Genomic DNA, 26,497 nt, shown 5'->3' on the forward strand with positions numbered 1-26,497 from the left:
CAAGAAGGACATGGAGGTGCTCGAGAGAGTCCAGAGAAGGGCGACCAAGCTGGTGAGGGGTCTGGAGAACAAGTCTTACGAGGAGCGGCTGAGGGAGCTGGGCTTGTTCAGCCTGGAGAAGAGGAGGCTCAGGGGCGACCTCATTGCTCTCTACAGTTACCTTAAAGGAGGATGTAGCGAGGTGGGGGTTGGTCTATTCTCCCACGTGCCTGGTGACAGGATGAGGGGGAATGGGCTAAAGTTGTGCCAGGGGAGGTTTAGGTTGGATATTAGGAAGAACTTCTTTACTGAAAGGGTTGTTAGGCACTGGAATGGGCTGCCCAGGGTTGAGTCACCATCCCTGGAGGTCTTTAAAAGACATTTAGATGTTGAATTTAGTGATATGGTTTAGTGGAGGACTTGTTAGCATTAGGTCAGAGGTTGGACTGGGTGATCTTGGAGGTCTCTTCCAACCTAGATGATTCTGTGATTCTGTAATGGACATGGGAACACTTCCGCTTGCAAAGAGGTAGCTGAACATGGGATATACTGGGGGGGTGTCTATAAACTTAAAACTGGCATGTGGAAAGTGTGGAATATTTATTTTTTCTCACTGTTTTGAGACTAGATCCCACAGTAAGTCATTCAGGAGCAGGCTTCATGTACAACTGAAATTGAATCTCTGGCAGATCATCCACTGTTACGATTACCTGGTGGCTTGGATGAAGCCTTTGCCTTGAGGGAGTGCCAAACCATGAGTTACAGAGCTGCAAGATTGCCCAGATATCACTCCATGTCCTCTGAATATGTGCTGCTGCCCTTGGTGATGGGATTATGGGCTAGATAGGAATGAACATGAATTAAGAATATGTATCTGTGTATCCAACAGCTGCAAGGGTTAGTAGTGCCAAAGTCATGCCTGAGGCACATCAGATATGTTCTACTTGTGTTTTTAAGCTGTGTTGTTCTAGGTCTGAAACCCTGGGAGGAGCTTCACAGAGGGATGTGGTTTCATAGTATCTCCGTTGGTACAGGTGCCACTGCTGTTCCGAGCCCTCGTCCACCTGGGTTGCGTGTGCATGGTCAGCAGGCAGCTCGTCAGGCACCTGACAGGGCGAGAGGCCGAGACCTTTGACATTGAGCACCTGGAGATGCGCTCACTGGCCCAGTTCACATACCTGGAGCCAGGTAAGGCACCTTGGGAGAGGAGCTCGTGGTGTGCCCAGGAGCAGATACCCGGCGGGTACTGCTGATGGTTGCTCTGTGTCCCTAGGAAGTATTCGCCATATCTACCTCTACCACAGCTCCCAGGGCACCAAGGCTCTCTTTGGCCTTTTCATCCCCTCGCAGCGCAAAGCCGCAGTGTTTGTGCTGGACACGGTAAGAGGGGGCTTTAGAGGCTGGGGGAACTGTGGGGCTGGGGGAACCATGGGGGTCAGGCAGCAGTATCCAAGGGGTTTCTCTGCACAGACATGGATCCCTACTGCTTCTCAGCAGGGATTATTGGGAGGCTTTGGCATGCGCTGAGCAGGTCTGTTGATGAACTCGCTCTTGTGAAGCACAGTGAGATGCAGAGGGAAGAGCTCCCAGGAACATGTGGCCTGGGGGCTGTCTCTTCTCTGACTGAGTCTGCATTGGGTGCAGGTTCGCAGCAACCAGATGCCAAACCTTACCAACATGTTCTCTGCGGAGCGCAGTGCACTGCTGGAAAAGGTGGGTGAAGATCTGCTGCCTCCAGACAAGCACATCTTTGAAGTGCGTGCTGAGACCGACCCCAAGACCATCTACAGAGCCATCCAGCGGCTGCTGCTGGGCTACAAGGTGTGAGGTGAAGGCATGAGGAAGGTCCTCATGGGACTTTGTCTGCAGAGGCATGTGGGAGGGTTGTGGAAGGCACTGGTCCAGCAGTTCCAACAGCACCTGCATGTGGCTGCTGGCACGAAGTTCAAAGGAAAAAGTGGATGTTGCTGGAGGGCTCTGCCTTGCTTGGGGTGGCTTGCCTAGCGCAGTGCCAGCAGGTAGGCTAGCTCAGCATTTCCCCACATCTCGTCTATGGAGCTGGTTGCTCAAAGATTACTGCTTCTGGAGTGCTGGAGTGTGCTGTCCCCACCATGGGGAGCACAGGGATTTGCTGTAGGGGCATACAACACTGACAGTTTCCTGCTGAGCAGAGATGCTCACTGGAGGGGTGTGCCAGGACATGTTTCCTTTGCACAGGATGAGCGCCGGGGCCCCACATTGATTGCTGTGCAGTCTAACTGGGACCTGAAACGGCTGGCAAGTGGGATTCCCATCATCGAGGAGTTCCCGTTGGTCCCTGTCCGAGTGACAGATGACATCAGCTACTCAGTCCTGGACTGGCAGCGCCATGCAGCCCGCCGCATGATCCGCCACTACCTCAACCTGGATACATGCCTGTCCCAGGCTTTTGAAATGAGCAGGTGCCTGGGGTTGGCCACATTCTCCTGCTGCTCTCCTGGCTGGGTGGGGAAGAGACTGCAGCAGAGGCCAAGGCCAAGTCAAGGCCAGGTGCTTTGTCCCTTAATGGGACAGCCAGATATGGTGGCACAGCTTCTCTTGAGCTATGCTCATTCCTGGTGAACGTGCCTCTCCCTTTCTTCTAGGTATTACCACATTCCAATTGGGAATCTCCCTGATGATATCTCCACCTTTGGCTCTGACCTGTTTTTCTCACGCCACCTCCGTCGTCACAACCATTTGCTGTGGCTCTCGCCCACGGCTCGCCCAGACCTGGGGGGTAAGGAGGCCGATGACAACCGTCTCGTCATGGAGTTTGATGAGAGAGCCTTGGTGGAGATAAACAACCCTGGCTGCTACTCCACAGGTGAGGAGGGAGCAGGATAGTACAGAGTGGGGCAGAGTCAGGTACTGCTCTGTGAGCACCGTACAGAGATGGATGCAGTGTCCAAAGTCTCTGAGTAGCTCTGTGCGGATGGTGGTGACCCACAGCAGTGATCTGGGCCAGGTGCAATGGGCATGTCCAGGGGAAAGGAGATTCTGCATGCACTATCACAGTGTGTACAGGCATCCAAAAACAGATTCATTCCCAATTCATGGACACCAATAGCAGCACTTGGAAGGGCAACTGTTGTGTGAAGAGAGAAAAAAAAAAAAAAAAAAACAAAAAAAAAACAGCCAAAGGACAGGCTAGCTTAAATGGTCATCCCTGGTGTCATTACAGCAGCTTTTTCTCTGAGGCAGAAGCAGCTTGACTTGGTAGTCAGTTCTCTGAGTCTCTCTGCTGCAGCTATTGGCTGGATGGCTGCACCCAGAGAGTGTTGGTCAATGGCTCCATGTCCAGATGGAGGCCAGTGATGAGTGGTGTCCCTCAGGGGTCTGTCCTGGGACCGGTGCTGTGTAATATCTTTGTCAATGACATAGACAGGGGGATGCCGTGCACCCTCAGGAACTTTGCAGATGACACCAAGCTGAGTGGTGCAGTTGATGCAACAGAAGGAAGGGATGCCATCCAAAGGGACCTGGACAAGCTTCAGATTTGAGCCCACATGAACCTACTGAGCTTCTACAAGTCCAAGTGCAAGGTGCTGCACCTGGGTCGGGGCAATCCCAGGCACGAGTACAGACTGGGAGAAGAACTCACTGAGAGCAGCCCTGCAGAGAAGGACTTGGGGGTTCTGGTGGACAAAAAGCTCGACATGAGCCAGCAGTGTGCACTTGCAGCCCAGAAGGCCAAATGCACCCTGGGCTGCATCACCAGAGGAGTGGCAGCAGGGGAGGGAGGTGATTGTCCCCCTCTGCTCTGCCCTTGTGAAGCCCCTCCCTGGAGTGCTGCATCCAGGTCTGGGGCCCCCAGCACAAGAAGGATGTGGGGTTGTTAGAGTGGGTCCAGAGGAGGGCCACGAAGATGATCAGAGGGCTGGAGCACCTCTCCTATGAAGAAAGGCTGAGGGAGCTGGAGCTGTTCAGCCTGGAGAAAAGAAGGCTTCAGGGAGATGTCATTGCAGCCTTTCAGTACCTAAAGGGAGCTTATAAAAAAGATGGAGGGCAACATTTCATACAGATAGATAGAGATAGGACAAGAGGAAATGATTTTAAACTAAAAGAGGGGAGGTCTAGATTGGATCTAAGGAAGAAATTCTTTACTATGAGGGTGGTGAGGCACTGGAACAGGTTGCCCAGAGAATCTGTGGATGCCCCATCCCTGGAAGTGTGTAAGGCCAAGTTGGATGGGGTTTTGAGCAATCTGGTCTAGTGGAAAGTGTCCCTGCCCACGGTAGGGGGGTTGGAACTAGATGGTCTTTAAGGTCCCTTCCAAACAAAGCCACAATGTGATTCTATGATATGGACTTCCAGGAGAGGAAAAAAAAAAAAAAAAAAAAAACCTCTGATGTTGTTAAGTCCATGTCTTGTTGTAAGACCTTATATGATTGAGCTGTGCTGTCATATCTGGCATTGTTGCCATACTGAGTGAGGTCTCGCCAGGTTTTAAGAGTATCCTTTAAAGTCAGTTAAACAAGGTCTGAGGAGCAGCACAGTTCCTACACTGCTGCAGTACAGTGTGGGCTTTCACCATTTTCTGATCTAGACATCAGAGTGTTGCACACCTTGTGCTCTGTGCTTTTATATTTACACCTGCATGTGAAAGCATCTCACAGTTCAATGCAACATCTTCTATACATCATCCTCATAACTTGTGAAAAGCACATTTGGCAAATGGTTGCACTTGCTGAGCTTGAAGTGTGGATGGTGTCCTTGATGGTTCTTTGCCCTACCTGCCTGCTGAGAGGTTGTGTTTCTTCTTAGTATGTCTGGAGCTGGACATCCAGAGCCTGGCTGTAAACACAGTGTTGCAATCTCATCACGTAAATGACATGGAAGGAGGTTCCAGCATGAGCATCAGCTTTGATGTGATTCAGCAGGCATCCCTGGAAGACATGGTGACAGGGAACCAAGCTGCCAACATCCCAGCCAGCTATGATGAAACTGCCCTCTGTTCCAACACATTCAGGTATTGCTGTAGGAGCCAACAAGATGTGGAGTGTCTGTTCTCCATCCTGGCAGGTCCCGTCAGTGTCATGCCTCGTATTGCCTTCTGGTTTTAGCCTTTCCCAGACTCTTACCAGTGGCGTGACTTGTGGGGTACTCTAAAGTAAAAATTCCTGCCTTTAGGGCAGGACAATCAGGTCCTTTGCTTGGCAAAAGAGGGTGCTCAGCCCCCTGGGTATGCATCTTCTCACAGACTTTTGAAGATCTTGGGTCAGAACTACATGGTGGCTCAGGCAGCAGGTGTGAGGGCATGTTGGCAAAGACTTTGCCCTTTCCTGTTTCTCCTTTCTTCGTGCTCCACAAGTTTATAGAGGCACATATTTACCCTGTGGTTCCTGGGTTGAGGGCTCATGCGTCTCTGCATTGGCAGAGTTCCCATTCTGAATCATCCAGCGTATCTGAAAGTGTGTCACTTCCTGGAAGGAGAAAGCTGCTGTTCGTGGCTGGTGGGGGTGATACTGGTCTCTGCTCCCTGGCAGGATTCTGAAGAGCATGGTGGTGAGCTGGGTGAAGGAGATCACGCAGTATCACAACATCTACGCAGACAACCAGGTCATTCATTTTTACCGCTGGCTTCGCTCTCCTTCTTCACTGCTTTACGACCCAGCGTTGCACCGTACTCTACACAACATGATGAAGAAGCTTTTCCTACAGTAAGTGAGAACTAGAGTTTGTCAGGCCCTGTGAATGCGAAGGGGACAGGCATGGCATGGCATTAGTGACCAGGACGCTGGTGGCACCCACAGTTCTCTCTGCTGCAGCCTCCAGAGAGTGGCCACAGATGGGCGGTAGGTCAGGCCTACCGTACTGCTTGGTGTGCTGTGGTGCAGCTCCCTTACATGGCATCACCAGCACATTTGATACTGACTGTGCCCGATCAGCACGTCCTCTGTGGGTTGCCATCTGCTCCTCTGGCTTGCTGCTCCCTGTCTAACAGGGAGCTGAACAGGAGCACTGAACTTCCTGCACACTGAATCTAGCACCTGTACCCTGTCTGCAGGTTAGTGGCTGAGTTCAAGCGTCTTGGCTCTTCAGTGGTTTATGCCAACTTCAACCGGATCATTCTGTGCACCAAGAAGCGGCGTATTGAGGATGCTATCAGCTACATGGAGTACATTATCAATAGGTGGGGTGCACTTGGCTGGTCAGGGGTGTATTTAGCAAGCCAGGCCTGGAGATAAGGCTCCTGGATGACTGAGCTAAGACATGGCTCAGGGCATGGAAAGAGAATGATGATTTTTGCCTTTTGCTGGGCCTCAGCACTGATTTTTTTTGCAAAACTACTGAAGGGACAAGGCTACCTGGTTCTCTTGCTCTCATGCCTGGAGTGGAGATCTGTCCCTTAGCTGTGTTCTGTGGGCAATATTCCAAGAGCGCCTGTAGGATTCAATCCAGAAGGGATCTTTAGGAGAACTTGGGTGGTTGCATTCTGCCCAGCACCTCATACCCTGTCTGGCTCCCAGCATCCCAGCCATGGTGTCCAGGCATCTAGAGCAGGCACCTTTTTGCAAGCACAACAAGCCAAGGCTCAGGCATGGCTTCCCTTGGTGTCCCTGCTGGTGACTACACTGCTACCTTTTGTGCAGAGCCCATTTTTTTGAAGCAGAGCTGGAAGAGTGAGGTGACTCCTCTCTCCTTGCCAGCACCACCTCCTCCCTGGTGTGTCCCATGGAGAAGGCTCTTAACTAGGGAAGATGCTGCTAATGTTGTGGGTGACTGCCGTCTCTCCCTCCAGCATCCACTCAAAGGAGATCTTCCACTCTCTTACTATTTCTTTCTCCCGCTGCTGGGAGTTCCTGCTATGGATGGATCCAGCAAATTATGGAGGCATCAAGGGAAAAGTGCATTCTCGCATCCACTATGGGGAGGTAAGAAATACGAAGTGCTCAATTCCCCCAGGAGTCAGGGGCTAGGGGTTGAACTGAGTGGGGAGGTGTTGGCTGGGTACAACGAATTGCTGTAACATCACTGGCTCATAGCTCATTGTGCTCTGTTCCAGAAGGATACCAGCAAGAGGCAAGTGTTGGAGGAGGAAGACAGTGAGGAAGAGGAGGAGGTGGGGGAAGAAGAGGAGGAAGGGGAATCAAACGTGGAGGAGCTGCTGGAGAACAGCTGGAATATCGTGCAGTTCCTGCCCCAGGCTGCCTCCTGCCAGAGCTACTTCCTAATGATTGTGTCAGGTGAGCGCTCCCAGCTCCTTGCCTGCTCCCACTCTGAACAGCACTCCTGGAGACAACCCCTTACACTCCCTCTTGCTGCCCATACCATGCACATTCCTCACTGCTTCATGATGCCTGCAGGGCTGCTGAGAAAGGCCTGTTGGTTGATTCCAAGAGCCCCTTATGGCCAAGCCTGTGCTGTGCCATGGGCAGTACAGAGGGAGCCTCTGCTGCTGTTGTGAATGTTACTGTGTGGGGGTGTTCCAGGTCCAGTGTGAGCTGTCCCAGGGAGGGGACAAGGCTATTTGTTTCTCTTTGGTGCCTGGGAGAGTCTGCAGCAGGCTGGCTGCTGGTGCAGCTGCCCCAGCATGGCCTGTACCAGGAGCCCTGTTCATGTCTCTGCAGCCTACATCGTGGCTGTGTACCACAGCATGAAGGAGGAGCTGCAGCGCAATGCCCCTGGAAGCACTCCCATCAAGAGGAGAGGCACTAGCCAGGTGTCCCAAGAAGCACTGCGTGAGACAGGGGCCATGCCGGGTGAGTGCCCAGCATGGGGCCGTGGGGGTAGCAGTGCTGCAGCCCTGGGCTAACCCTAGGCAGAAAACCACCTGCCTTGTTGGCCCCACATGCCACTGGGCTCAAGTGCTTTCTGTTTGTCTCTGTAGGCATGATCACGTTCTCACAGGATTACGTGGCCAATGAGCTCACTCAGAGCTTCTTCACCATCACCCAGAAGATCAAGAAGAAGATGGCTGGTTCTCGTAATGCCACTGAGCCTTCAGACTTGTTCCCAGTGCTGCCTGGCTCCTACTTGCCACTCAACAACCCAGCTCTAGAGTTCATCAAATATGTTTGCAAGGTCAGTGAGTTGGGCTGGGACTCTTTTCTGAAGGCTTATGATCGGGGGCTCAAATTCTAGTCCATGTGTGTGGCTCTGATTTGCCACAGTTATGCTTCAGGAGTGTGCTGCAGATGTACAACCAATTTGTTTTTCCCTGCCAGCACTCTTGCATCCATAGGAGGTATGAGTTGTCATTTTGAGGACTATTCTCTGCTGGTAGGTTCACCTGGCTCTTTCCCTTGTAGGTGCTGTCTCTGGATGCCAACATTACCAACCAGGTGAACAAACTGCGCAGGGACCTGCTGCGCCTCATCGAGGTGGGCGAGTTCTCAGATGAAGCCCAGTTTCGGGACCCTTGCCGCTCCTACGTACTCCCTGAAGTCATCTGCAGGAACTGCAACTTCTGCAGGGACCTAGACCTGTGCAAGGACCCTGCTCTCTCCCAGGTTCAGCCTCTTTCCTGTGGACACTGGAGGTCCTAGCATGGCTGTGCTCTATGCCTGTCAGTCATATTACCCCTCTTCCTCTCTTAAGCCCTTTGCTTTGCAGCATTACTTGGTCCTGTTCTGGTGATCATATTCATAGGATCATTAAGGTTGGAAAAGACCTTCAAGATCACCTGGTCCAACCACACCCCTACCACCAATCTCACCCACTAAACCATGTCCCTGAGCACCACGTCCAACTTTTCCTTGAACACCCCCAGGGATGGTGACTCCACCACCTCCCTGGGCAACCTGTTCTCATGTCTGACTATTCTTTCTGAGAAGAAATGTCTCCATTTCCAAACAAAACCTCTCTTGGCACAACTTGAGGCCATTCCCTCTAGTCCTGTCACTAGTTATCTGCAAGAAGAGGCTGATCCCCAGCTCCCCACAGCTTCCTTTCAGGTAGTTGCAGAGAGCAATAAGGTCTCCCCTGAGCCTCCTCTTCTCCAGACCAAACACCCCCAGTTCCCTCAGCCGCTCCTCAGAGGACTTGTGTCCCAGGCCCTTCACCAGGTTCACAGCCCTTCTCTGGACATGCTCCAGGGCCTCGATGCCCTCCTTGTAGTGAGGGGCCTGAACTCCGTATTCAAGGTGTGGCCTCACCAGCGCAGAGCACAGTGGGACCATCACCTCCCTCGTCCTGCTGGCTGCAGTATTCCTGACACAAGGCAGGATGCCATTGGCCTTCTTGGCCCCCTGAGTGCACACCCCTAAAGACCATTTTCTGTTCATCTTCTAGCTACCTGTGACAAGTCCAAGTTGTCCCAGTGCTTTGGCTAATGCTCCATCTACTCCAGGAGGAAAGCTTACCCTGGAGAGCTGGTTATACACCATCCTGTTGCTTGGGACTTTCCAAGGCCACTTTGTTTGGCTGTCTCCTCATTATGTCCACTGCCTTCCTCTTTGCCTATAGGATGGATCAGTGCTGCCCAGCTGGGTGTGCTCCAACTGTGAGGCGCAGTATGACTCTGACTCTATTGAAATGGCGTTGGTAGAAGCCCTGCAGAAGAAGCTGATGGCCTTCATGCTGCAGGACCTGGTGAGCACTTGGCCACCCTGCTGCAGGATCTTGTCTCGGGGACATGCCACGCCACCCTGTGGTGCTGCAGGAGGGCCGGGGCTCCTCCTGGGGAGCAGATCAGCCCTGCATCTGGGAGGGGCTGTAGGGAGGAGGGTTTGGCTCCCATGCTGTGCCACAGCAACAGCAGTTCCCTGCCCTTGTGCCACTTGTGTGCCCCTGATAGTGGGCTGATGGGCTTGGTCTTGTCTCCTGTCCCACCTAAAACTGCTTTGACTCTAGGTGTGCAACAAGTGTCGTGGTGTGAAGGACACACACATGCCTGTGTACTGCAGCTGTGCAGGAGAGTTTGCCCTCACCATCTCCTCCCAGGTATGCCCGTACTGTGCTGCCTGGTCCAGACCTGTGCCTGTGGCTTCCTGCGTGGTGCTCCACCCCCTGGGGCCACCTACTTTCTCTTCTGCCTTTCCTCTAACTGCTTGTCTGCTGGGTTCTGCCATCTACCCCCCTGGCCCTGTGTCCCTGCTCGTGGGTGGGCAGTGCTGGGCAGCCTCCCTCCTTCCCTGCTTCCTTTTCCTGCAGATGTTCATGGAGCAGATCACCATCTTCCAGAACATCGCTCGGCACTACAGCATGGCCTATCTCCTGGAGACCATTGAGTGGCTGCTGCGTACAAACCCCCGGCTCCAGCAGTGAAGCAGGGCTTGTCCTGTCTCTGCTGTCAGTTATGGACCTGTTCAGCTGTGCACTACGCCAGCCCCGGTGAGCTGTATGCCCCTCCTGCTGTACTGGAGGGCAAGCAGCAGCCACTGAGAGGGGCCAGGCTGTCCTGCACCAGCCCAGCACAGGGGGGCAGGAGCTGTGCTCCATGGGGACCATTTGCCCGGGGCAGGTGTCTGTGCTGTAGGCAAGGTCGTGCCTCTTTTTAATGTGGAATTTGTATAAATAAATAGTTCTCTTTGTCACCTGGTTCTTGTGCGGTGGGAGCTGGGATGTCTCCTTGCAAGGACCTGTCCCTCTTTGAACCCTGCATGCTCCAGCCTGGCAGCACATCCCAGGCTGCAGGGGGAGAGCTGTGCCCCCTCTTCCTTTTGGTGCTAGAACCAGAGAAGATGAGCTGGCCTCGAGGGGCAGCACACTCGACCCCTAATGTGATTGCTGTGTTGTGCAATCAAGTTACTGTCTGGCTCAGCCTCTGCTTCTGGTAACTGAGTCTTGGATGGCTGCAGCCAAGGTCAGGCACTGCCTGGGCTCAGCCTCTGTGCTCCTGCTGTCCCAGGGGAGCCTCGTCCTGCTTCTGACAATGGCAAGATGGAATTGCAGGTGCCCTCTTGCAGCAGCACTGCTGTGGGTGTGCACAATGACAGCTCGCCCTCAGAGCAGGGCACCCACCCAAGCAAAGCGACCTTGAGTCCCTGAGCCCTGCAGCCCTGGGAGTCTCTGCCCACTGCAGCCCTTCCCCGCCACCCCCCCCCCCCCCGACACTCCTGAGCCCAGCTGAGCTGCTATGGGAGGATGTGCTGTAATATGAGAGCAGAAAAACATCAGAATTATGCTCAGAAATGCCCCAGCTGGTTACCGCCAGGCGCCTGCTGCAGATTGTCTTTGGGCTCAGGCCAGCAGCACTTGGGGTTTCTGCTCCAGGGCCTGGGGGGACCCTGTCCTGCTCCCACCTTGGTGGCAGCAGGACGAGCGGCTCCCCACACTGCCTGCCGCAGCTGGGCACATGCCCATCCGTGCACCGCCAGCACTGCAGTGCTCAGGGGCTACGGGCACAGGTCTGCCTCTTCCCGCAAGTTGTGACACTGATGTCTCCCCAGGGCCCACCACAGCATGGAGCCCCAGGCACAGATGCTGAGCAGCGGTGTTTTATTGGGCGCTGGCTGCTACCCCAGGGCAAGGCTCACCCCCTCTGTGGTGCAGGTGGAGCAGCAGCAGCTTTGTGGGGCTCAGAGCACAAGCAGGCCCTGCCAGGAGGAAGATGGGGGCTAGGATGGGCCCGAGAGTGCCTGCAGGCAGGGCTGGGAAGGGCAGCAGCTGGAGCCCCCAGGGCACCATGGTGCTGCCCCAGCTTAAGCTGTGCCCAGCCCTGGGACCCCCCCACGCCAGGATTTGCCTGCAGTGAGCAGCCCCGCTGTGACTCCAAGCTGCAGCAGCACTGCTGGGTCCTGCTCATGGTCACAACTGTCACACGCAGGTGGGCTCGTGGCTCACAGGGGCTGGCAGCGGTGGCACGTGGCTGTAGGGCACATCCCACCCATCCATGGGCACAGCTCCACACAGGCAAGCAGGTCGCTCAGAGCTGAGGGGGGCTGGATGGTCTTGAGCTGAGCAAGAGTTATCCTACCTGCGGTGGGACCTGAGGAGGGGCAGGTGGTTGGACTGCAGGATGGGCTGTTCCGCCGATGGGGTACCCCAGGGACGGGACCCCTACAGAGGAAAATCCTCAGCCGCACCTGCAGCCAGGTGATACCTGCTCAAATTTCCTGCTGCTGTACCGCTGCTCCTTGTCCATGCAGCACAGCAGGATCCAGTCACAGACGAAGGAGCCCTGCAAGGCAGGTGGGGAGGTCAGGGCCGGCACAGGTGGCTAGGCTGAACCCCCCCAGCACCCATACTCACCAGTCCCACCGAGGTGAGCGCTGTGGCTAGGGTGATGATGGTGGGGATCAGGCTGAACTTTCCTGCCTGACGGAGAGGGATGGGGTCAGCTGTCCCTGCCAGTGCCCCCGTAGCAGGACTGGGCTGAGCAGATTCCACCCTCCCCACCCCCCCAACCCCAGCCCTAATGCCTGTGTGGTGCCACCAGGCTTGCACTTCCAGACGGACACTGCATGCACACAGGCACTGCAGCTGCCCCTTCCACCAAGCCAAGACAGAGCCCAAGGCTTCCATTTGGGGCAACCGGGATCCCCATCCTCCTGCTGGCTGGCCTGAGCCCTGTGGCAGCAGCAGGCAGAGCTGCTTTGCTAGAGTAGCCACAGCAGCACAAAGCGGAGGTCGCGCACATGCATGCCCCCACTCCCAGAACTAGACACACAGACACACGCATCACACACCCCCGAACTGTCTCACCTGGCCATGCACAATCACATCCACACGGATCCCATAGGCCTTGATCAACACTCGCGAGCGAGTCCCATTCCAGTTGTAGTACTTGGCAAACCTGCTTGGGAGATGGCGGACACGCCAGTGAGGGCAAGGCAGGGCCAGAGAAGGATGCAGGGCCACTGTGGGGACAGGGCCATCACCTGTAGTTGTAGCCTTGGGAAGCCAAAGCCCCTTTGGGGTCGAGGCGGCGGAAGGAGTAGTGGGGGTTGCACTCGGCGTCGGGCAGGTCCAGGTTGCAGTTCCAGCTGATGATCACACCGATCACCCCACCCTGCAGCAGGGACCGGCAGACCTTGCACAGTGCCAGCACGCCATGGGCATGGCCTCCCTGCAGGCACAGCCTCTCCAGGGCATGGCATCCCCAGAGAGCTTCCCAACTGAGTGGGCCGGGCACTGGGGAGCCACTCTAGAGCTGGAGTGGCAGAACCCACAGGACTGGGGGATGCTGGGGCTGGATGAGGGCTGCAGATCCTGGAAGGAAGATGGAGCAGCACCAGGTTCCTCCCCTGGGTCACATTTATCTGCTCCCGTGAGTGAAGAGGAGGTAACAGGGTTGTAGCCCAAAGCCTACAAATGCCACCCTGTTCTAGGATGAACACAACCTAGGCTAGGACTAGAGGTGGGGGCAGTGCAAAAGTGCTGAGCCCTGAGGCTCTGAGACTGCATGAGCTGCCCCTGTCCTCTGCCTGCTCCAGCCGGCACCTGCAGCAGCGTCTAAGCAGGGCAGTGGGGCCAAGGACATAGTCCTAGCCACCTCCATGTCATTGTGGCATCAGGGAGCAAGTGGTGACACGCAGAGCGCCCGAGCAGTTCCCCAGGAAATGAGTGCCCTGTGACCTGCTGGCAAGACCCCGTGAGACCCTGAGCCCTGCAGCCACCCAGCCACCCAGCACACAACACCTTCTCAGCCAGCTCCGCAAAGTCCTCGCCCGCCTGCTCCACAAGGAAGCCCAGCTTGAAGATGGGGCAGTAAAGGGCAGAGGTGGTGTTGAACATGCAGCTCTTCAGGTAGCCACTCTCAGATGCCTGAATGTTGCCCCTGAGGGAGACCAAGCCAGAGACCTGTGTGTCAGAGGGGACACGCGCTGGGTCTGGACAGGACCCCGTCACCCAGTAAGCTGGGAACGGGAAGAAGCAGCATATCTCCAGCTAATGACACCAGGGCCACCTGCCTGCATCTCCATCCCTGAGACCTGCCCTGCACTGACTCCACATTTCTGCAGTCCACGCATTGCATCTCCCCCTCCCCCCTGCACAATTCCCAGGGGAAGTGTCCCCGCTACCCATCACTGCCCTTTTCAGGAAGGCAGCAGTGATGGGAGCTGGCCTAACCCTGCATGTGCTCCCCATGTGCATATGTGTATGGTGTGAGGGTGTCCACCTTGTCCCCATCACACTTCACACCCAGCTACAAGCAATGCAGGCATAGCAGGGCCAGCCGAAGCCAGCAGCAGGGCACCCAGGCTGCGTACCCCGTACCCACAGATACTCACTTGGAGAAGCCAAAGCGGGGGAAGTGGATGTTGTTCTTGATGAGGACAGTGAATTGTGATGCCATCTCTGCCAGAGACTCACTGCGAGGAAGAGGAGTGAGCATGGCTGCCCACAGAGCAGTGCAGACCTCGGGCAGGCCCACGCTGGGCACCCTGGGATGGGGCATCCCCAGCCTGCCCCAACCCCCTGGAGCAGCACCAAGGAGGCCACACCCAGAGCATCCCCTTGCATCCGGCAGGACCTGGGAGATGCCAGGACCCCAGAGCCTGCGCTGACCTGCTGGGAGCCTGTCATTCCCCACCAGGGCCCAACCCCGGCACCAGTACCTGATGCTGTCTCCATCGACTGGGCACCAAGCCAGGACCTCACAGCTCTTCCCGGTGCCACCGGCCTGGGGCACGCAGCGCCCCGTCCTCTCCCCTGCGGGGACAGGTGCCCGGCGCTGCACATCCCGGCAGGCAGGGTCCTGCCTGCGGCAGGGTGGCTGGGCAGGCCGCTCTGCCCACACATCCCTCATGACTCACCGTGGCCAGACGTGTCTGTGTCCCTGGGGACGCAGTCCTGGTCAGAGCTGCACGTGGCGTTGGCAACCGCTCGCCCCTGCAGCAGGACGGGGAGTTGGTTGGGAGCTTCCTCCTGCAGGGAGCAGCTGCGCTCACTGCTGCTCCCCCTCCCTTGACAAGTGCTACTCAGTCCCTTTTCGCCTCCCCTGTGGTGTCCGGCTCACAGCCTCTGTGCTGCCCCCAGGCCAGGGGAGGCCACAGGATTCCTGCTGGGAAGGGCAGTGGCAGAGGAGAGCTGTGGGGATCAGCACTGCAGCCACCTGCAAGTCCTGACCAGCTCTGTCCTGGGGTCCCCATGGGCAGCTCCTGCTGCTCTCCCCTGGCACCGTGACTGCTACTCCCCAGTCCCCTGCCCCTGTCCTCACCTCAGGACAGGTCTCCATGGCCTGGGCAGGGCTGATGTCCACCCGCGTGAGGATGCTGAAGGTGCTCCCGCCCTGCAAAGCAGCCAGAAGGTAGGATACCGGTCACAGGACAGCACAGCCATGAACACACATGGAGAGGTACAAGTGTATTTACACACAGATGGGAGCACGCACACACACACATGCTCACACACTCACACACAGTCACACGTGTGCACGCAGGGAACACACTGGAAAGGGCACGTGGGCTCACACCAATGCTCACACTGCATCCGCACAGGGACACGAAAGCCCTGGCCCAGCACTGGTGTGGGAATGCCTCCCCCCAGCCCACATGTCCAGCAGTGCGAACAGGGCGCTGACGCTGGAGGCACTGTGCCAGGGAGTCCTGCTGGGACCTGCAGCTGATGGGCTTGAGCCACCCTTCACCCCTTGGAAACTGCAAAACACTGATAAGCGCAGCTGGGGCAGCAACAACCACAGCATCAGGCCCTGCCACCAGCCCTCCCTGACTGTCCCCCAGCTCTGCCAGGTTCACTCGAGCTTACTTACACCTCTCATGGTCCTTGCACTGGACAAAGTGGGCTAGCTTGGGGGGTCTCACTATTGCCATGCTGCGGGTGCTCACCCGTGTACAGATGTGTGCTCATCTCTGTGACAGACCTTCTGTGCCCGCAAAAGGACCCCAAAGAGTGGCAATTGGACAACTCTTCCATCCCAGCCAGGTGACACAGGGTGAGTGGCCCAAGTGTTGTCCAGACCAGCAGTGCCCAATGCCAAACCAGGCTCTTCCACAGCTCAACCAAGCAATTTCTAGAACACCTCAGCATGACTGAACACTCATTCCCCGGCTCATGGCACTCACCAAAAACACTGAGAAGAGCCTTCCCCACAGCGAGATGCTCCCCCACTGCAAGGTGGGAGGCATGAGGCAGCTTCCACCCCAGAGGCCAAGGCCCAGAGGTGCAGCCTGTGCAGGTAGGCTGGCATCAGAGAACCTCCAGGAGCTGGGGGAGCTCCCAAACGCAAGCTGCCCAAATCCTGCAGACGTGGCTGGGCCTGCCCTGCAGCACCAAAAAGGGCTTGATGCCCATGGCGAGTCCCCACTGGCCTGGGAACAGCTGCGCTTGGCTGGCCAGGCACTGGTGGCAGGGCACAGAGGAGTGCCCATGCAGCCAGCGTTCATCCCGCCACAGGGAGCTCTGCACAGGGCAGCGCCATCCAGGGGAGCACCTGCGCCGAGGGGTGGGGCTGCTGCCCAGGCACCGCTCCTTGCAGCCACCCCAGAGCGACAAAGGGAACAGGATGGGGATAAGAGGGCCAGAACGTTGCTGGGGGGTCAGAGCCTCACCTCAGGGGGGGCCACATACTCCCCAACATCCCAGACCTTGCTTGGTGACTGTGTCACACCCTTGACCTTGGTGATGATGGAGCTCTCTGGGCCCATTTCCCTCTCCTGGTAGCCCTTCTGAATGATGAACACATACCTGCAGGGAAGGAAGGATGGGAAAAGGAGCTTCCAGTGGTGCCCACCTCCTTGGCTCCAGGACCCAGAGAGCACGCTGAGAACTGTGGGCCAGTGGGTATGCTCAGAACGGCGTGCAGTGGGTATGCTCAGCACCCACACGCCTTGCTGGGCAGCACAGGGCATGAGGGGTTCAGAGCCTGCAGCAGCCTGCCTGCACCCACCGTGCTCTGCCCTGCACACAGGCTGCCGCTCTCCCACAGCCCCCCCGCCTGTGCCGCCCCTTGGACAACCCGGGGATGGGGGGATCCCAGCCAGGAGCTTGGCCCCAAGAGCAGGGCAGAGGGGGCTGGGATGTGCGCGCAGGGAAGGGCGGGCAGGGGAAAGGGCAGGAGAAAGGGCAGGGGCATCAGCGCTGTCGGTACCGGGAAGCAGAGGGTCCCGGCCCCGCTCCCGGCCCGCACTCACCCGGTGAAGTAGAGCAGGACCAGGAGCTGCAGCGCCCGGTACGCGGTGCCAAGGTGCCCGTTCCGCACCACCACCACCTGCGGGCTGGAGTAGCTGCTCACCGCCCGCAGGCAGCCCCGCACGCCCATGGCCGCTGCGATCGGCTCGGCTCGGCTCGGCTCGGCACCGCACGGCCCGGATCGGCTCGGCTCGGCACCGCACGGCCCGGCTCAGCACCGCAAGGCTCGGCACCGCACGGCCCGGCTCGGCACCGCACGGCCCGGCTCGGCACCGCACGGCCCGGATCGGCTCAGCACCGCACGGCTCGGCACCGCACGGCTCGGCACCGCACGGCTCAGCACCGCACAGCCCGGCTCGGCTCGGCACGGCTCGGCAGCGACCCCTGCGGGCCCGGACAAGTCTGCGCGGGGGGCTCGGCAGTAGGGCCCCCCTGCGCCGTGCGCCGGTTGTCGCTCCCCGCCCGCTCACAGCAGGATGGTTCCTGCCGGTGAAAGGGCAGCAGAAGAGCGTCAGGTGCAGCCAGGAAGGGGCTGGAAGCAGGCCCGCGGGTGCCCGTTTTGCAGTTTGGGGAGAGACAGAGAGATCGGGGCACAGCTGGCGTCTTGGTCCTGCGACAGCAGCAGGGTGTCGTTCACCCAAAATGACCCAGAGGAGCCTGGCAAGGGGCCCAGAGGAAAAACTGTGAGCTTGTGAGCAAGATCTGCCGGCCCCAGGGGAGGGGGCTGCGACACCCACCAAGGGACACCTGGACTGCTAGACCCCTTTCCTCCCTTGATCTAAAGCTGTCTCAGGGCCGTCTGAGAATGGCACAAACAGCAGGCTTGACAGATGGGGGGAAAAACAAAACAAAACAAAAACAAACAAAAAAACCTTCCCAGGCTGTGCATGAGACCAGTGCGTGCTCCAAAGCACTGGGGGAGGGCAATGACAACGTTACCTCCTTGAACAACCCCACGTCCTGTTTCTTATGGACACAGCTGCTGGCTCTGGACAGGGAGATTTGAGGTGGTCTCCCATGCTGAGAATGGATTTTCCTGTTCTCTGAAGGCCATCAAGTCTTCATCTCTTCCACCAATATCAGTGGAAGGAGGGCCCTGTCTACCCTACATTCTGCTGCTGTGGCAGGACCAAGACACCAGCTGTGTCCCTGGTCTCTCTGACTCACTTTCCTGTGCCAGTGTTGCAGCAGACGCTCAGGGACTTTGATTTATTGTGTAATCTGGGGGCTTCTACCTTGTACACAACACTGCTTGCTTGGAAAGGCTCTTGGAGGTGCTGTGACTATCTGAAATATAAACAAATCATCATCTGACAAGCATTTATTCTTTCTTCAGGATCCTTTCTTCCTTCAATAACAGTTTGGATGGATTTGCTAGTTAACGCAGTGCTTTCCTAGGCCAGGTTCACTCTCATGACACCTCAGTGCTGCTGCAGAGTCACCACCCTGATGAAGACACAGCCATGGAACACCGCCTTCCGATGGGGACAAGGAAGCTCCCAAGCCCAATCCCCTTCACGCAATCCCTTGTGTCAACACAGTCACCTCGCCCCTGGGCTCACTACAAGACTTACTGCTCTGTGTTGCTGCCCTTATGTTACTTTTGACACCCTTTAACACCCTTGGACTCAGCCAGCCTGATCCTGCCACTGGTAAATATCTGCAATGTCTTTTCTTGTGTCTCTATGGTGGGGCTGAGCCACCAGCCTGGTGTTGGCTGATGGCAGAGGATTGCCATATGCAGCCTGTCCTCTCTTCTTGTTGCATCCTGTTCCTAGATGTCCGTACTGCCTGACCGCTCTTCTACCTGTCTGCATGGGCACTGTGGGTCAAGCATCCTGTGGGGCTGGGTGCCAGAGAGGGGTGAGACCAGGCTGGGGGTGTCACCACTGATCTCCAGACCCAATCAGCAGGCGAGGAGGACCAGGGTGAGCCTGTGTGTCTGCCCCTTTGAGGCACACAGCCCCATTTCTAGACTGCACCTACAGATGGGAACTGCAACAGCCGCCTCCATCAGACTGAGGCAGGAAAAACCCTGGGCCCGGGTACAGCAGGCTAACCTCTTGCAGGCCAGGAAGGAGAAATCTCAAGGCTGACTGAATTTGCCTTCTCCCATAGCCAAAACCGTGGGAACTGGCTTTATCAGTAGCTATGCAGGGTTCAAGGAGGAAACCTCAAGCTTTTAGGCTTGTTCTGCACTTCTACTCTACTGCTGAGCTGTAGAACATAGCAGATGGGACACAGGCGGCTGTGGTCCAGGGTGGCCGTGCTACAGCCCTGTCGCCAAAAGGAGCCAGAGTGCTGCTGTGATCTGCATGGAGCTGTCTGCATGGCCCGGACTCTGCCCAAGCTGGGAGTGATGCATACATGCGCGCTGTGACCTGTCAGCCTTACCCTGCAGATTAATGATTCACCTAGTGCGGTACAGCACTTCCTGCTGTAAGCACCCAAAAATCCACATCAGCAACAGTTGTGTAAGTCAGAGACAATATACATAACATTAAGCAAACCCTAAGCATGTGGGAATTTTTTTCTCTGTCAAGCTATTTTTGCACCTTCCAGAGGAATGAAAATATCAGCATGTACTTCATCCTTCACATGGAAAGTAAGGAGAATGTGTTTTCCAGAGATGCAGAAATGCCCCAGCCTCACGGTCTTTTCTGCTCTCAGGCTTGTCAGCCCAAATAATTTCTGCTGAGTTTTGACCCGTGCTGACAAGCAGGCCCCTGTTGCTGAGCCGCAGCTTCTCACGCTGTTGTTCAACCCAAGTCCTGCTGACTCAACCCTTACTCCACCTTCACCTGGAAGTGGGGGTGATACATGTCAGGAAGGTACCAGCTCCTGCTTGCAAGTCTGCTTCCTGCTAAGTAGTTCCCATAAATTAAAGGAAGGTACTCACTAGGGTGGTAAAACCAGGCAGCTCCCAAGTACATGATGACACTGAGATTTGCCTAGGGATTAAGAAAAAGCAGAAGATGAAGGGAATTTCCTCCCAGCATCATTATCTAACCTCTTACAGGGAACCCAGGGGTCTTGGGGGGGGGGGGGGGGGGGGGGTTGAGGAGCTTTCCTCTTCATTTTTCCCACACCTTGGGGCTTTCTCTATTTCTTCTCAGGCACAGCAGTTTAACAGGGACCAAGGCTGGCCAAGGCTGGGAGCTGCTCAAGAAGCTCAGCACCGAGCCTTTCTGGGGTGGAGATCACCTCGTCCCTGTCGCAAGCAAGGTTACTGAGAACAGGCTGCCCAGGACCTCCAGGGTGCTCCCCGTGCCTGCCTCTTGCTGGGAACACCCTGCCTGGAGGCGGGAGACACTGCCTCTGCTGATAGCCCATCCTGGTTCACCTGCCCTTTCGCTACAGGTTTCAAGTCAGCCAGGCCTCACTCACCCACCTAGAACAGGGCGTCGCACAGAGACCTGCCCCCTCACACCCACCCTCCCTCTGCTTCTTGTCCACAGCAACAGAGGACAAGAGGCTGTCATGGCCTGGGCTGCCCAGCTCCATGCTGGGGATGCAGGGATGGTCCTGAGCGCTGGCACCCAGCTCTGCTGCTAGCTCTGCCTGGAGTGCATGACACCAGGATAGGGTCCAAAATGCTCAGCTGTGTGGGAAGGGAGTTACAGGGCAGCACAAGAACCTCGGGGAAGGCCTGGAGGAGGTCTGTGCTCAGAGTGGCTCTGTACCAGGGGCTGAGGGTCTGCAGGACAGACAGAAGGGATCACTGTCCCCAGGCTCCCCTGAGATGCAGGACCTGCAGAAGACTGTGGAGCCTAATCCAAAGCCACACCATCCCACAGCCAAGAGTTGCACTGAAAATAGCTGATGGACCCAACCCAGCTTCTGCACAGGGAGTTTGGAAAGTTTTAGAGAGGAGCTAATTTCCCCTTTTTAATTCTTTCTCCCATAAAACTATATTAGAAAGGATACGTATCCAAGAGGAATGTCCCTTTCCTTCAGAGTCTGCTCTTCACATGCTCTGTACCAAGGGCTGCCAAGGCCTCATTCCTGCCCTTCCACATGTGGGATTTCAAGGGCACCCAGGGGAGCTGGCAGGGCAGGAGAGAGGAGGTGGCTGAGCATGCAGATGGGCAGAAGAAACAGAGAGAGCAAGCCCTGGAGCACAGGGGGCACATGACGGGGACACAAAAGATCAGGCTCCTCTCAGTCTGCTCCGAGCAGAACAGCCCCAGCTCCAGAGTGAGGAGAACCATGACTGCAGCCACGGGTGCCTCTTCTGCAGGGACAGGCAGAACATGGCAGGCAGTATGCACAGCACGCACGCTTGCAGGCTATCTCTGCTGGCTCGCCAGGGCAAAGGGCAAGGCTGGACGCAGGGGCAGCCAGGGGATGCACTGGCTCCAGGACACAGATGAGGCCCCAGGTCTGGTGGCTGTGGGCACCCGGCCACCTATGCAGCCCAGGTATCCAGCACATCATCCCACGGGATGCATCTCCCTGATGCCCATGATGCCCTCGGCATGCTCTTGGAGGAGGACTGAGCCCCACTGCAACCTGAGGGTGGGACAGGTGAGGTCCCACTCAGCCTCCCTTTCCCCCACCCAAGTGAATCCCAGCTCCCCTGGTGTGTCCTCATGCTCTGCTCCCTTGACAACCACCTCAGGGGCCTCCACTGGCCTGGCTCCAGTGTGGCAATGTCTTTCTCGTAACGGGGAAAAAAAAACAGGACCTGGCATGCTCGCAGGGGGAACAAATCACACCCCAGCCTGTCCCTGCACTCCATCCCGGGACTGGCCACCCTCACAGGCAGCGCTGGCACTGCCCCTTGCAGGCTTGGCAGTGCCGGTGCATGGCAGCAGGGCTGTCAGCACAGGCAGAGCAAGCACTCGGGTGTCTCGGCCCTGTGCCAGCCCTGGCTGCAGCCTTGGGCCACGTCAGCAGAGCTGGGTGCGGGTGGCGCTGCCAGACAAGGGGGGGGTGGCCAGGGCTCAGCCTGCACCCAGGCCCCAGCCTCAGCCCAGCACCAGCAGCGGGGCCTCGATCGCCTGCTCTGGCAGCGCGGTACTCTTCGTGGGGCCGACCCCGCAGCCCCGCTGGCTGGGGACAGGGGTGAAGGCCAGAGCGCTGGGCGTCCTTCTTATCCCCCGTTATCTTCCAGACAAACCCAAACTGAGGCCCGACTCGGCAGAGTCCCTGACGTGCTCGTACACCGCAGCCAAGGCTGCTGCTCCATGCTGCCGGCGTGGGCCTCTCCTGCTGGGCACCTCGGGGCTGCGAGCACAGCCTGGGTGTGGGGCAGCGCGGGTGCATGGGGCGCAGGGGGATGGGCACGGTGCGGCACAGCCGGGCTGCAGCAGGAGGGCTCTGCGGTGCCAGGTGGGCAGCTGAGGGCTGATGCCGGGGGAGGCTGAGTCTTTCCCAGAGCCCCTTTCTGTGCCAGTTTCTCCCTAACAAAAACATCGCGTGTTTTTCTCGGGGAGCTGTGGTACCTCCACAGGACCACAGAGGTGACTCTGCCAGGTGACATGGCAGCTGGGAGACCTTTGCGACACCTCAGGCGATGTCAAGGGCAGCGCGAGGCAGCCATGTCACAGCTGCAGAGCGGACTCTGCACTCGCCTGTGGCATTGGCCTCTGTGCACGCTGTTAGGGAAATCCTGATGCGATAAGCTACGGCTCTGCTGCCAAGCCCTTCCTGCCAGCCCTCGCTGTCTCGCCATGCTCCCAGGCGCAGGGGGCTCCGCAAACACCCCTTGGGCACCCAGCAGAGCAGAGTGCCATCTGGGGACACGACCAAACCCGAGAGTGGCTTTGAAAGCATGGCCTTGGGGGGGGGGGGGGGGGGAGGGGGCAGCCTTGCCATAGTGCAGGGCTCTTCCAGGGGAGTCTGGTTCCTGGGTGGGGAGCACACTGGCTGGAGCGCTGCTGCGCTGGGAAGGACCTCGGGATGCTGGCAGACAGCGGCTGAGCTGCAGCCGGCGAGGTGCCCTCACGGCCGAGACCATCGTCCTCCGGCTGCACCGGGCAGAGAGTAGCCAGCGCCCGGGGGCTGCCTCCCGGTGCTGCCTCCCGGCTGGGCTCCCCGCGACAGGCGGGGAGTCGCCGGGGCGAGCAGAGACGCTGCAAGGCCTGGAGCGACCCTGACGGCAGGAGAGGCTGCCGGGACCGGGGGGGATAACGATAACACGGCCGCTCAGCCCAGAGGGGAGCAGGCTGGGGGGGGGTACACCTCGTCGGGGCGCACAAACACCTGCAGGGAGGGGAGGGGAGGGGAGGGGGACGGGGCCAGGCGCTGCGCAGCGGTGCCCGGGGGCGGGACGAGGGGCGACGGGCGCGGGCTGCGGCTCCCGCGGCTCCCCCCGCCCGCAGCAGGCGCCCGGTCCCCGGGGGCTGCGGCGCGGCCCCGCGGCTCCCCGGGGCGCGGAGGGGCGGGGCGGGCGCGGCGCGGCCCAACCCCCGCGGGCGCCGGCGGCGGCGCGGGCTTAAAGCGGGCGGCGCGGGGCGCGCGCGGCCCGCGGGATGTGGGCGCGCGCGGCGCTGGCGTGCGCGGCGGTGCTGGCGTGCGCGCGCGCCTGGCCCGGCGGCGCGGTGTGCGCGCGGCGGGCGGCGGCGGGCGGCGCGCGCTACGTGGCCTTCCTGAGCCGCGGGCCGGGGCCGCCCGCGCTGGTGGAGAGCGCCTGGGCCGGGCGCGGGCGCCTGCTCGCCTGCTGGGCGCGGCGCGACCCCCGCCTGGCGCGCGCCTTCCGCGCCGCCTGCGCGCGCCGCCCCCCCGCCGCCCCCGGCGCCGCGCTGCGGCGGGAGCTGGCCGCGCTCTGGCGGCGCCGCGCCGCCTGCACCGACCCGGAGCCGCGGGGCGAGCGCCGCCGCCGCCGGCGGGGCTGGACGGTGCCCGGCACGCTGTGGTGCGGCGCCGGGAACTCGGCCGGGAACGCCACCGAGCTGGGTACGGGCGCGGGGCCGGGGCCGGGCCGCCGGGCGGTGCCCGCCGAGCGCTGAGCGGTGCCGCCGCCCGCAGGGCTCTTCCGCGGCCCCGACCGGTGCTGCCGCGAGCACGACCAGTGCGAGGCGCAGATCACGGCGCTGCAGTTCAACTACGGCATCCGCAACTACCGCCTGCACACCGTGTCCCACTGCGACTGCGACGCCAGGTGCGCCGGGGCCGCGCCGGGGCCGCGCCGGGGCCGCGCCGGGGCCGCGCCGGGGCCGCCGGGTCGCGCCGCTCACCCCCCGCCCGCCCGCCCGCCCGCAGGTTCCGGCGGTGCCTGCTGGCCCTCAACGACACCATCTCCAACATCATCGGCGTCACCTTCTTCAACCTGCTGGAGGTGCCGTGCTTCGTGCTGGAGGACAGCGAGGAGTGCGTGCAGTGGCACTGGTGGGGCGGGTGAGTGCCCCGCGCGTCCCCGCTCCCCCCCGTCCGCGGCCCCGGGGCTGTGGCGGCGGGGCCTGACGCTGCCCGGTGCCCCCCCCCCAGGTGCGAACGCTACGGCGTGGTGCCCCTGGCCAGGATGGTGCAGCAGGGGCAGTACGGCCACGGGCTGCCCGCAGAAGGCAGCGACGGCGGCCGGGGAAGGAAGCCCTCCGGAGCGGGTCGGAAGCGCCTGCGGCAGGGGCTGGGACGCGGTCCCGGGCTCCGCCGTGTGCGGAGGCCTGTGACAGCCCAGCAGCCGCGGGGCCCGGGTGCCTCGTCCCCTGCGTCTGCCAGGGACGAGGCTGAGCCCGCTGCCAGGCGCGCAGCACCTTGGGGTGAGCTGGAGCCGGGCCTGCCAACCGCGGTGGCCACGTTGGAACAGGAGCTCGCTGGAGGACAGCAGGGGCCGGGGGCCTCGGCACGGCCCGCTCTTGAGGCAAGCCCTGAAGACAGCAGCATCGGATCCAGCCTGGCTACAGAGCCCTGTGAGGCTGTCCCTGCACCTCCCGGGGATGGGCGCAGGCAGCAGGGTGAGTGGGGGCTTGGGGCAGTGTGTGTAGGAGCAGGGCTTTCCTGAGGGCTGAGCAGGTTTGGTTTGGTCACTCTGGCTGTGCTCTCTCTCTCCTCAGGCCTGGGGAGGATGTGCAGGTGCTACAAGCGCCTGGATAAGTGTGAGTACCAGATCGCACCCCATGAGTTGAAGTACCAGCTGCATAACGCAGACACCCGGACGCTCTTCCACTGCAACTGCACTCGCAGGTCTGTGTCCTAGCTCATGTGTGTGACAAGCCCTGGCCCCTTGGGCGAGCCCTATCTGGCACTGGGACGTGCCCCAGGAGGAAAAGGCAGGGCTTTCATCTGCCATCACGGGGCACTACGTGCAGATGGTTTGGGGTTGAAAGAGGTGGGACCCAGCACGATGCCCACTCCAGCCAGCAGCTGCTGACTGCCACCTATCTGTGCCCATAGACTGGCGCAGTCCCTGCGCAGGGCGAAGGGTTTCAATGAGGTGCAGGCAGCAGTCTTGGCTGACCACGTTGCTGCAGCTTGCTTTGTGTTGGAGCCACTCACCAACTGCAGCCTGGGCAAGGAGCCACAGCGCAAGTAAGTGCAGAAGGGCAAGGGAATGTGGTGTGCTTGGGGATTCCTAACCTGCCTGGGAAGGTGGGATGCCCCAGGGCTGGGTGCTGTCATGCAGGCTTGGCTGTTTGGTGCGAGGCGGTCATCACAAGCATTTGTCCCATTTTTCTGCGCCAGGGGCAGGAGTGGGGTGTAAAGCAGAGGCTGTCAAGTGCTACAGCCTCCAGAGCTGCTTTGTCACTTGCTGTCCTGCTTCCCCAGCAGCTGTACCTCAGCGACCCGGGCTGTGCTAGTAGTACCTGCACGGCATCTCAAAAACATCCTGAGGCGCTGGGGTGCTCCTCGCATAACCTCCAAGGTCAAGCATCAAGACTGGAAGACACAGGGCACTGGCAGCACCCTCTATGAGCAATGCCGGCAACTGGCTTTGGAGCAGAAGCTGTGTGCACAGCGTCACACAGCACCCCGATGATGCCTGAACGGTGTGGGCATGCCTCATGTGGGAAGGAAGACGTGCTATGCAGCAGGCACTGAGTGGAGCTGCTTAATGTCTGGTCCTTGAGAGAAAGGATGGCACCAAGCATGGCTGCTGGCATGACTACGTGGAATTGGGGGGGGGCACAGCTGGAATGAGGGCAAGCAGAGGGACTGAGAAGGCTCAGCTACCCCTCTCCTGAGGAGCTGTGGCACCAACTGTGAGCATTAAAGCAAGGGGAGAGGAAGGGGAGCACTTGGGTGTAAGGGGAAAGCCACCATCATCCTTCCCTTTTGTGCTGGGGGCACAGAGAATGCTCTGGGCATATGAGCCTCAGGCAGGGGCTGGGGGGGGGTGGGTCTGAGGGATCTGGGGTGAGCCTGGCCCCCTCCCCAGACAGGGGCTGCTGGGGCAGGGCAGGCTGGGCTCTGGAGGTGAAGGGCAACAGCCAGGCACAGAGCTCTGCCCTGGGGAGGGTCAGTCCCTGTGTGCGGCACAAGACAAATAAAGGGTGGTCTCTGCATGGTGTGTGGTGCTGGGCCAGGGCTTGTGCCTGCTGCGGCCCCTATTCTGGGGCTGTTCCTACACTGCAGTAAG

At 59.0% G+C, this 26,497-nt stretch overlaps 3 protein-coding genes across 4 annotated transcripts in view; 2 read left to right on the top strand and 1 right to left on the bottom strand.

The window, feature by feature from the left end:
* POLE (DNA polymerase epsilon, catalytic subunit) overlaps positions 1–10,484 on the top strand; it is a 33,107-nt gene extending 22,623 nt beyond the window's left edge. Inside the window, exons 34-49 of the mRNA XM_080558938.1 lie at positions 1,014–1,167; positions 1,253–1,359; positions 1,624–1,800; positions 2,197–2,420; positions 2,604–2,824; positions 4,765–4,969; positions 5,487–5,660; positions 6,008–6,133; positions 6,743–6,875; positions 7,007–7,187; positions 7,572–7,703; positions 7,832–8,025; positions 8,253–8,453; positions 9,409–9,534; positions 9,796–9,885; positions 10,096–10,484. Of these exons, the coding sequence (XP_080415064.1) occupies positions 1,014–1,167; positions 1,253–1,359; positions 1,624–1,800; positions 2,197–2,420; positions 2,604–2,824; positions 4,765–4,969; positions 5,487–5,660; positions 6,008–6,133; positions 6,743–6,875; positions 7,007–7,187; positions 7,572–7,703; positions 7,832–8,025; positions 8,253–8,453; positions 9,409–9,534; positions 9,796–9,885; positions 10,096–10,209 (2,559 nt within the window). The 3' untranslated portion in view covers positions 10,210–10,484. The remainder of the gene's footprint in view (positions 1–1,013; positions 1,168–1,252; positions 1,360–1,623; positions 1,801–2,196; positions 2,421–2,603; positions 2,825–4,764; positions 4,970–5,486; positions 5,661–6,007; positions 6,134–6,742; positions 6,876–7,006; positions 7,188–7,571; positions 7,704–7,831; positions 8,026–8,252; positions 8,454–9,408; positions 9,535–9,795; positions 9,886–10,095) is intronic.
* A 525-nt stretch (positions 10,485–11,009) lies between these two features.
* On the bottom strand, positions 11,010–19,302 carry P2RX2 (purinergic receptor P2X 2). The gene is made up of 14 exons (XM_080558939.1): positions 17,917–19,302; positions 17,295–17,634; positions 16,980–17,134; positions 16,398–16,533; positions 15,047–15,118; positions 14,643–14,718; positions 14,445–14,538; positions 14,118–14,198; positions 13,525–13,663; positions 12,765–12,895; positions 12,589–12,679; positions 12,136–12,201; positions 11,987–12,064; positions 11,010–11,872 (listed from the first exon to the last, which is right to left on the bottom strand). Exons 1-14 carry the CDS (start codon positions 17,994–17,996, stop codon positions 11,852–11,854), a joined length of 1,560 nt encoding a protein of 519 aa, XP_080415065.1. The 5' UTR covers positions 17,997–19,302; the 3' UTR covers positions 11,010–11,851.
* A 4,151-nt stretch (positions 19,303–23,453) lies between these two features.
* PLA2G3 (phospholipase A2 group III) lies at positions 23,454–26,010 on the top strand (the record flags this gene model as incomplete). 2 transcript variants are annotated; one of them, XM_080559030.1, is made up of 7 exons in its annotated part: positions 23,454–23,877; positions 23,950–24,082; positions 24,184–24,318; positions 24,409–24,875; positions 24,975–25,104; positions 25,315–25,449; positions 25,687–26,010. In XM_080559030.1, the coding sequence occupies 7 exons, from the start codon at positions 23,454–23,456 to the stop codon at positions 25,895–25,897; spliced, it is 1,635 nt and encodes a 544-aa protein (XP_080415156.1). In that variant the 3' UTR covers positions 25,898–26,010. The 2 variants fall into 2 exon arrangements, with proteins under 2 accessions (XP_080415156.1, XP_080415157.1); XM_080559031.1 differs by having other exon boundaries at positions 25,690–26,010.
* Positions 26,011–26,497: the final 487 nt, after the last annotated feature.

This window comes from Anser brachyrhynchus (genome assembly GCF_964034855.1).
Source record: "Anser brachyrhynchus genome assembly, chromosome: 17".
NCBI lineage: Eukaryota > Metazoa > Chordata > Aves > Anseriformes > Anatidae > Anser > Anser brachyrhynchus.